Source organism: Telmatherina bonti (genome assembly GCF_933228915.1).
Source record: "Telmatherina bonti genome assembly, chromosome: 21".
Lineage (NCBI taxonomy): Eukaryota > Metazoa > Chordata > Actinopteri > Atheriniformes > Telmatherinidae > Telmatherina > Telmatherina bonti.
In genome coordinates, this window is record NC_136630.1 from 15,248,527 (window position 1) to 15,259,218 (window position 10,692).

Sequence of the window (10,692 nt, forward strand, 5' to 3'; positions counted from 1 at the left end):
ATAGAAGCAGATTCATTCACATCAGATGTATATGAAAGGCATTCATCAACATGCTCATCCAAGCTTTGCAGATGGAAAAGGGGGTGGAGGGCCTCAGTCTCTTAACTCCTAGGTTTTTTTTCTTTTTCTTTTTTAATGCTCTCAGCACCATGAAGCAACATGTACGTGGCATTACACGTGGCAGGACTTGACCACTCCATCTGGAAATTTCGTTAATGAGAATTGGAGATAATTCCACAAAAAATGAGTCATCACTCAGAAAACATGTTTCATCAAGCTCCCAATCAGGCTAGTTCAATGAATCATTTAATACATCAGTTTTCTGAGCAGTGTTATAGTTAATACATTGGACATAAAAACTGGTGATAAGTATCACAACATAGGACAAGATTGTTGAAATGTACTGAAATGCATTAGGAGCAGCAGCATGTAACAATGGAAATCCAATAAGCTTCAATTACCTTTAGTGTATAGTTGGCAATTTTTTATTTATTTTATCTTTTTTTTTTTTTTTTTTTTTTTTTTTTAAAAAGGGGGGTAGTTTAAAAGAGAGGTGAATTAAATGACAACTGACAACCCTGACCTGCAGAGAAACATGAAGAGCGGCGTCTTAACGCCACGTCTCTGCAGTCTAAAAGAAACACCTGAATAAACTGATGGCAAACAAGCTGCGTTTCAAAGCTAGACGTTCGTTTGTGATGTTTAGGTGTCACATTTAATGTGACAGCGACACATTTGTTCATTAATTTCTAAATGCATCAAACAGAAACCTCAAACATGTGATACAGATAGAAAAAAAAAAAAAAAGATTAGGTTAAAGTGAATGTTTTAAAATAAATTTAACAGAAAAACAAAAACACTGAAAATATTGCAGTTTAAGAGCACCATTTGCTGTATGTTGCTGACATGATAAGTGGTCACTTAAAACATCCAATTAGTTCACTTCCAATGTAAAATAAGTCTGAACAGCTCAGGCTCAACTGTAAACATGTTTGTGTAAACAGCTCTTAAAAAAAAGGCCAGCTCTGCATTAAAAGTACAGTGAATACTTCTCCGTTTTATGCATCATTTGCTCATTTTTATCCAAACACTTTATGCAGTAAACAGAAAAACAGTCATAAAATAAGTAGTGTGACATAACCGCTCACAATGGACAAATGCAACTTCATGTACTGGGAATTTGTTGGCTTTGCCATCAGGACCACCGAGCTGCTGGAGCTCTTGACACCAGCTGCACCGACGTTACAGTCTCGCTTTAGTTTCCAAAAGCCACTCGCTGAAACATTTCTCCATAGCCTTCCTGCTCGCCCAGCTGCCAACGTTGACTGTCGGAATGATCTTGAGAGGCTTGAGCCACTGGACGAAACGCTTCAATTCGAGGAAGCTGCTGTGTTCACTGTATGGGATTCCTGCCACAGAAAGAGTAACTGTCATCTTTTATCCTATTTTGGTGTCTCAAGAACTCAAAAAGGGTTTTGCAAGTGTGGGATATGATGATCTCAATTTTCTTTGAATAGACGCAAGTGCACTAGAGGAGAGATGCCAGAAGTTTATATCCTACTACAGAGGCTTCATCTCTATCTTAATTTCTCCTGTTTCACACACACACACACATACACACACAAAGAAAGTCTTGAAACAAAAACTGAAGCAAGTCACAAAAAGGTCACATGCTCAAGACCAATTCCAGGCAAATATTTAGGATTCATGTATGTTAATCTGTCATTAAAAGACAAGAAAAAGGCAGCTTAGAACTGCTACAGAAAGCAGACACCTCTTGTTTATCCACCAGTTGCCGAGAACTCTGCTCTGCATAGATGTAGCTGAAATAAAACCCGTTCACGTGTGCAGCCGGTTCTCCCACATGCAGAGAATATCTGTGGCAGGAGTAGTAGTACAGCAGAACTGCAAGGATGAGTTAAAATAAAAACAGGAGAGAGCTAGAGTGCAAATCAACCTCCGCCTGAGCCACACAAACTAATAAGGAGGAAGAAATTATATCCTAATATGTGTTGCAAGAGCCTCCAGCTGGTGGTTGTAGGTTACAAGCCAGATGGCCAGTGCCATTGATAGATCTATTTACAACATGAAACACAGGACTGGGAGAGAAGCTGGCTAAATCTGTGATTGAAAATCAAGTCATGATCCATTTAGACTTAATGGGAGACTACTTTCCAGGTGTGCTGCAAAAGGCCAATGATAAAACACTCTGCATCTTGATTTTGCATTTTCTTCTGTCAAAACCAGCGTCACCTAAAGTCATGCCATGATCTTGTGTAAACCTTTCCTTGCTTCTCTGTTTGCCAAAAGAGGGAGCTGTAGGCTTAATCTAAAAATGTAAGCAACATTCTACATTGGTAAAAAAAAAAAAAAAAAAAAAAAATCTGCTTTTGTCGCAGGTCTCATCTTTATGAGGTTCTCTAGTCAATGGAAGACAAATACTTTGCAGAAAATCTATAAATATGGTTGGTTGTCTTAATAAGTATATTTCTAAATCCTAATGTCTCAGATCTTTTAAATTGTCCAGAAATCTGCTTTTACGTACCATAGATGGAAATGTTGCCACTGATGTCAGGTTGGATGTCTTCTACAGACTCCACCTGCTGGCTGAAGGTCCAGCCTGTGGGCTTGAAGGCCACCAGTTGATCATACTGTTGTGCAAAGCGAGCCAAGTAATCCTTCAGCTTCTGCAGAAAATACAGTAACAAAGGGAAAAAATATGGAAACTCAAAAATCTCCTAAGATGCATTTTTCAAAAGTATAATGACATTGCTTTTGGGGGGGGGGGGGGGGGGGGGGGGGGTTATAGCATACTAAAAGCCTAAAACTGATGCAGTCATTTCTTACAAATCAGCCTTTCTGTGCCTACTGACGCATGAAGAAAACTAATCTAGAGTACAGAGGCTAATATACAAAATATGAAGACTATTAGAAAATTACTTGGGACAGAATAAAAACCAGATTGATGTAAAGAAAATACACACTAAAAGCACACACACAAACACGCACACACTGCACTCACTTTGAAGTTAAGCTGCATCATAGGCAGCACGTGGACCTGGGCTGCTTTACAGTCAGTGGATATTCGTTCCCGGACTTTCTCCGACTCCAGGCAGCACATGGTGTTGTACTTGTCTCTGGAGAGACACACTTTGGACCCTAAGACCTCTGCCAGTGCTGCAAATATAGCAGAACAATGACCAAGTAAAAAACAAAAGGAAGCCGCATTCATTAACTCCACTGACAGTTTTTTTCTTTATTATTTCTAAAGAACAAACTTCCATGTTACACTTTATGCTTTTTCCCCTCAGTCAGTGTGGTGAATGTCTTTATCACTGATACAGTGCTTCCTATTGCATATAAAACTATATGTTATGGAACTCTTTTCCTCTATAGATAAGTGTTGAGCAGGGTTTTCCAAAGTCAGTTCTGCACCAGTATGTCTGAATCAGAGTGATGGGTCAACATGCTTGGACAGGGGAGAACCATTTCATTTGAATTAGGTGTGGGGGGAGTGTCCAAATGACCAAAATTTCCATCTTTCAGTTCCTCCTTCAGAGCTTACTAACTAGGGAAAACTTTGATTTTAAAGTGCGCTTCCATTCCTTAGAATTTATACTAAGCCATAATGTGTGTGTGCAACTACAGACCAGGCTGGCTCCATGTGAGGAAAAAACACATTCAATGGCTCTTTGCTCAAAACAAACTAATCCACAAATTCTCTGCTTTGCATTAAAGCAAAATGTAACATCATAACCTTTCATTTTAAAGGTGAACGCTGATCCCTCTTTTTAAATACAGCATTGTTTTTTTTTTTGTTGTTTTTTTTTAAAGTGCTCTTTTATACTAAAGCGCAACAAACCATTATTCATGCACATTACCAGAGAGCAGGCAGCTTCCACATGAGGACAACACACAGAGTCTCTTTCATCAGAACACAGCCAAATCCACAAATTCCACGCTCACATTTAAACAAACATCAGATAACCTTTCAAGTAGAGAAAAGTAATTTAAGGCAACAAGAAAACAAAACCCTCTGTCTTACTGTTAGGTTTGGATATAATTTGGTTTTGCATCCGGTAGGAGAACAACATAGATGTAGAAAAACCCAATTCTTTTATTTCATCAACCGTCCTTTTTCTTGACATTTTAAATCCAAGTTATTCTTCATACATACTCCGAACATTGTGCAACAGAATCTGTCTGGGTAAATAACATTTATAGAATAAAAATATCCATGTTTGTACGTGAAATCTCTTGTCCTCAAAACACTTACCCAAAAACACCTTCTCTTTCCCCACAGAGTATGATCCACACACCACAAGTGTACGTGGGTTCAGTGTCACCAGCTCAAATGCGGTGCTGGCTGCAAAGCTGATGACCTCCTGCTGTCTGGGAAAAGTGTACTGAGGGCTGCAGTAGCTGCACAGATGAGATGTTCAAGTTGCACGGTTCATTCAGAATGCACAATTGGAGCATGTTTAGTGACCACATTTAAGAAAAAAAAAAAAAAAAAAAGAAGATATTTACGTGGTATCCAAGTAGAGTGTCTGCACCCTGCTGCGGAGCAGTTCAGGGTAAGTCTCCATCGAGGGGTCAGCTCTGAAGTCGCCAGTGTGGAGGACTGTCTGTCCATCAGGCAGGAAGAACAGCAGCATGGCAGCTCCGGGACAACTGAAAGAGCCAACATGAACAGGAGGTGAGGCTGGAAGCTGAGCAGAGATGAAAGTTACGAATGATCACCTGCACAGGAGTCAAACTCCAGTCCTTGAGGGCCACCATCCTGCAGGTTTTTGTTGTCTGCTCCAACACACCTTGCAAAAAATTAATGAGCTAGTTGACAAAAAGTTGTTTGATCCATTTGATTTAAATCAGGTGTTTGAGCAGAGAAAACAATAAAAACCTGATGAATTCTGGCTCTCAAGGACTGGAGTTTGACGCCCCGGTTCTGAAGACTGGATGCAGTTTAAAGGGAGAACGGGAGATTATTGCAAGGATTTAGGAAATTATTCTTTAGACTGTAGCCATGACTAAAAACAACAATATCTAATTTTTGAAGAAACGTCTTTAGTTTTGGACTGTGTGGTGGTGTGGTTAGCACTGTGGCCTCACAGCAAGAAGGTTGCTGGTGCGAGGCTCAGCTCACTTGTGCAACCAGTGGCCTTTCAGTGTGGAGTTTCATGTTCTCCTGTGTTTGCGTGGGTTCTCTTTAGAGGTGAGATCCTCCCACTGGTTAGGTTAACTGGTCACTCTAAATTGTTCCTATGAGATGAGAGGATGGATGGTTGTCTTTGTGTTGGCCCAGTGATAGACTTGTGACCTGTCCAGGGTGTACCCTGCCTCTCGCCCGATTGTTGCAGGGATAGGTTCCAGGTTCCAGCGACACTGAATTGGACTAAGCAGTTAAGAAAATGGTTGGATTGATTTTTTTTTCTTGTTTCATAATCAGTGCACTTAATGTTTTGATTCCTGCTGACAAACAAGCTATTAATTTTGCAAGGTTTGCGCTGGTATTAAGAATAATTATGGCAACAGTAAAACTGCTACTCGTCTGTGGTCTTAGCACATTTTTACATCCTCTTCAACAACAACAGAGAGGTGGTTTTGGTCAGTATATCAGTCGTTGGCTCAGCTTTCTTACAACATCCCATCTGTACTAAAATAGCTCATTTCTGCTGACGTCATGGATGACTCACTGGTTGGCATCCAGGAGGATGACCCTGACTCCTTCCACGGTGACCTCGGTGTTCATGGGGAGGATGTGGACGTACTGCTCTGCCACTTTCAGTTTGCTCTTCACCAGGTTCCCTGTGATCTGATCAGAAGATGCAGCCCTCAGTCAAATCACTGTTCACACATGCAGGGAAAATTTAAAAGCCTGCACAAACTTTTCTATGCCTGAGAAAAAAAAAAAAAAAAAAGAACGAAAAAAGGACTATTAGGAAAAAGTGTAATCCACACCACTTTAATCTACAAATCGTTGTTCCAGCATCAACTTTACAATTTCCTCATTGATCTGATTAAACATCTCCAGGCTGTGACCCACCTAGCACCCATGCTGAGTGTTTGTGACCCACCAAATAAACAAAACCGCAGGGGAGTCCAAATAAGTCTATGTATATCCGCTTTTAGTTCTAATCCCTGGAAAGCACAAGCTCCACTGTGATAAATCTGACCTATGTGATTGGACAAGATCCAGGATTTCATTTATTTTTTTCCACAAACTTATTCTGCTCTTTCTTGCGAAAAAGAAAGGTTACTGGTTACAAACTAAAATATGTCTATTATTTAGTATCTTTTAAAGGGGTCCGATTACGGTATTTGGAGTTTTCTGAGCTTTCTACAGTGTTACAGTGTTGAATCCTCAAGATATGTGAACGACGCTGTTTTTTTATCACCTAAACGCATGTTTGAGTTTGAGTTTGAGTTCCAGCACTCTCTCCGTTCGGTTTCCATGGCGACGAAAAACGTGTTGTTTTAGAGAGTTTTTTCTACTTGGAAATCCTTGTGACGTCCTGGGGGATAAGGTTCGGTGATTGGTTACCTTCTACTGGTTAACAAGGGCATGTACAAATACATCAGGCGGGTGGAAAACGTCGGATAAAGTTATTTCCAACGATGGCTGGTGAGTTTACCAAAGAGAGACATCCTGCTGCATTTGTTGCTATGGGTTGCTGTTTTCCACTTCGTTTTCAGGGTCTGATTCAGGTTCCAACATGTAGGGCTGTATGCTATGTGTTGACATTTTTTTTTAATTTATTTTTTTTTTTATTGAGTTCATATTAGCCTAATCCTTCTGTTTATGAGATGTTACAATGATGGCGAAAGACGTTGCGGTGCGCGCTCCCGATGTAGTGCAGTGGCGGGAGGCGGGGCTTAATGCGGAAGAGTCTCAATCCACTCATTTTGCCCACAGGCTGATCTGACAGCCTACAGAGAGGGTCGGTCTGAAGTAAATAAAGCGATTTGTGACAATAACCAGCCCTTCTGGGCTCAGAAATACAAATAAATTAGCCTGAAATACACATAATAGTTCCACTTTAAGTTCAAATAAGGCGCATTATGTATGTATGTGTACGTACGTACGTACATACACGCATACGTACATACACGCATACACGCACACACACACACACACACACACACACACACACACACACACAAAAAATATAAAATATGCATTGTGTTGCTGCACACTCAAACTTACAGCTTCATTCACAGCTTTGTTGGTAAAACACTTGCAGAGTAACAAAAGAAAAAAAACAAAAAAAAAACCAACAAAGACCCACATAGGCTACATTTCCTGCATGTAATACATTTTTCAAAAAGCCCACAGAGGACTTGAAATTTTAATTGACCCATTTACCATTGCAGCTACGGTAAATTAGTATTCATTTCTAGCAAACGCAAGCTGGTTTTTCATTTCAGAGTCAATACAGCGCTGTGAGATAAGCCAATCAGGTAGGTCCTCTATGGACTTTGGGGTAAAGGGTTTAATTTATGCAAATAAATGAAAGTATTTAAAAGACTTTGTGATACTCCTCAGTTTTACTGGCGGACTGAAAGCTTTGAAAAACTACTCACTGTATAACATTTCCATTAAAATATTTGGGATGCAGCTTTAAAGGTGTATGTAAGATTTTCAATATTTTCAAATAAATTAATAAAATACCTACAATCATAATTAGATAGTTTTTTTTTTAACATGTAGGTGCCAGTTTGTCCATATTTGATGTGTTATTAAATTAAAAGTTTAATTAATGACAAAAAGCAAATTTCTTTTACTGGTAGGCAAACATTTGAGAAGGGTCTTTGTCATTAATTAAACTTGTAATTTAACAACACATCAAATATGAACAGACTGCAACCTACATGTTTAAAAAAACTATCCAATTATGATTGTAGTTATTTTTTTTAGTTAATTTATTTTGAAATTATTGAAAATCTTTCATACTCCACCTTTAACAGTACACGTGGGTTAATAAAAAAAAAAAAGATGGCCCCCCTTTTTAAAATTTTTTTCCCCTTTTCCAAAATAGTAACGTAACATCCCCAGTCCTCAATGTGCATCCCAAAGTAGACACAGTAAGATTTTAGTTAGCAGGAACCAGAGTTAACTCATAATCAAGTTAATTAAATGAATTTATATCGATCACTTGACTCACTCTGTTACAGTAGATTGGAAATTTGGAGTTTTTGGTCAACCCTCCATAATGGTCTGAATGGAAATGGGTTAAAAAGTAGGCGCTGATGTCGTTCACCTCTCCATATCGAAAGGCATCTACGACAAACTTTGTACCTATGAAAAGATGAGAAAAAAAAAAAAAAAGCAGATGCATGTTTAGCGTGTTTTTTTTTCAACCAGAAAAATAAACTCAATTACCTGGAATCTTTTTGTAGAATGGACAGCGAGGCAACTCAACTTCTCCATCAGCATTGCCTCTGTTCCATCTCCTTCTCCATCCCCCAGTCCTACCTCTTCCTGCCTCTCCCTGACCACCCACTGAACTCAAGTCATTTCCAGTTTCTGTGGCTTTTGATACATCTCCAACTGGATCAGCTTTACTTTTTCCTTGCCTGTTTCTTCTTTGTCTTTTTTGTCCTGAATTCTCTCCAACTGCTGGAGTAGCGGAGGTGCTGAGATCATTATGTCCGCTCTTAGGCTCCTTCTGCTTGAGTGGTTTCAGACCAAAAAACACCCCGATGTCCGTCTGTGTCAAACCCGAGGCCTGGCCGGCTTTGATCAGGCTCTTCTGAGGCGGCATGTCGTGAGATCTCGGTACAGCTGAGTTCTGTAAGGAGAGCACTTCAGGAGTTGTGTGAGGTTGCTGCTGTTGGATGCTGCCGTTACTCAGATTTCTGCGACACTGACCCTCTGAGGTGAGAAGAGTTTCTCTTAGACGCTCTAAAACAACACTCTGTGGCGACTGAATGCTGCTGCAGATTTTACTGGTGGATTTCCAGGAAGCTCTTTTTCCATCAGAACAATCAGCTCTGGGTTCCTCAACGACAGAGGCAGCCACTTCATTTGCAGGTGCTAATGAGGAAACTGAGCACAGCTGAGAGTTTGAGCAAGCCGGATCATTAGCTGGCATGACTTCCAAATGTTTATCTACAAATTTGGCGAGAAGCTCGTCTTCGCTCGAAAAGCTGTCGTTGAACAGTATCATCGAGCCTTCATTTTCATTTTCAGATGCATCATTATAAAAAAGAGCTTTTCTACACCCATTACTGACTTCAGTCTCACCAGGGAGCTCAGACAGCGGAGAGTAAGATATTGCTTCATCAGTTTCAAGGAAAGAGGCATCTTTAGATAAATGATCATCAACTTGACTTCCATTACTTTCTCTGATAGGAGTGTCTAAACATTCTGTTTTACTTTCTTGGGAAGCACTGACTGACTTTTGTCCTTTAGTAGAGGACAACCAGCCTTTCTTTTTCTTAAAATCCTCCGGCCCAGGGGAACGTAGCAGCAGAAGGCCATTTGTAAGATTTGATGGAGGCGTTACAGCGGGAGAGACAATGGGACTGCATGAGGCAGAGAGATGGCGAAAACTATCCCGAGGGGTGTCTAAAATGCAGCTGTTGTCATTTGTCAGTCTTAAAGAAGGTCCCTGGTTTTCCCTTGTTTTCCCAGCCTGCTGGGACAGGCTGAGGATGGCTGTGGTGCCGTTTGCTCGGCTGTGAGCGAGAAGCGTGTGGTTGAACTTCTTGTAATGGCTTGGAATAGTGGAGGAGCACTGAAGACCATCTGGACATTCTGTATGAACAGAATAAGCACACAATCAGCCCATCTTGATATGCAAGCACTCTTTTTAACACAGAGGTTGAAGGTCCTATAAGCAATCAGCCTGGGATCAATTCCTGGTCTTTTGCAGTGTTTATCATTTACAGCTTACACAGCTCAAACCACTTACATAATAAGTGTCAGTTATAATAAGGGGAACAAGTGTCAATAACTGATGATTAAAGTCCTTGAAAAGTCAAATTTACAGCATATCCTGTCATGAAATGCCTATGTAATGAACGCAGCATAATGGGAGACATGGAGTCCAGTGTTTTAGGCACTTCGAGACGTCAATATGACTCAGATTCTACTAAACCAAGAGTTACTTGTCTACAAAGTCTCTTTGAAACTGATCAGTTTATATGAAAGGATGTTCATCTGAAACTGTGACAATTAGAGCCAGCTTGCATGCACGTGTATACCTTTGCATTTGTCCCTGGATGTGTCCAGACATTCTGCAACATGCCATCTTTGGGACTGTACAACCAAAAGGAAGAATGGCATCTGACAGATGGGACAGTGGTCTTCACGTGTTGGTCCTTCAGCAGCATGGGTCTCACTTTGCACTGTCTCTGCGGGTGAAGACACCTTTGGGGAACGTGAGTGAGCTTCCAAACAGCTATTTTGGTCTGCTGCAGCACAATCTCCACTTCCGGCTGCTTTGGTTTTTTCACTCTTGACGTGTGACTTCATGGAAACAGAAGTGTCTTTCTTGGAGGTTTTTCTGGAAGTACATCTTCTTTTAGTCACAGACGACGAGTCGTTTCGCTTTCTTTTTTTCTCCAAAGCTTTATATTCCCAAATGTCATCTTCGGAGTCGTCGTTGTGTGGCATTTTTAGTGGCAGAAAACGTGGCGGGCCAGAGGTTACCTACAAACCCTTGTTATTACACAACAACTAATGTT

The 10,692-nt window shown here is 40.4% G+C and overlaps 1 protein-coding gene across 1 annotated transcript; it reads right to left on the bottom strand.

Annotated features, from left to right (window-relative positions):
- Positions 1-676: 676 nt before the first annotated feature.
- dclre1a (DNA cross-link repair 1A (PSO2 homolog, S. cerevisiae)) lies at positions 677-10,621 on the bottom strand (the record flags this gene model as incomplete). The annotated part of the gene is made up of 9 exons (XM_079260533.1): positions 677-1,409; positions 2,546-2,687; positions 3,023-3,177; positions 4,277-4,422; positions 4,531-4,674; positions 5,697-5,815; positions 8,166-8,299; positions 8,384-9,760; positions 10,210-10,621. 9 exons carry the CDS (start codon positions 10,619-10,621, stop codon positions 1,243-1,245), a joined length of 2,796 nt encoding a protein of 931 aa, XP_079116659.1. The 3' UTR covers positions 677-1,242.
- Positions 10,622-10,692: the final 71 nt, after the last annotated feature.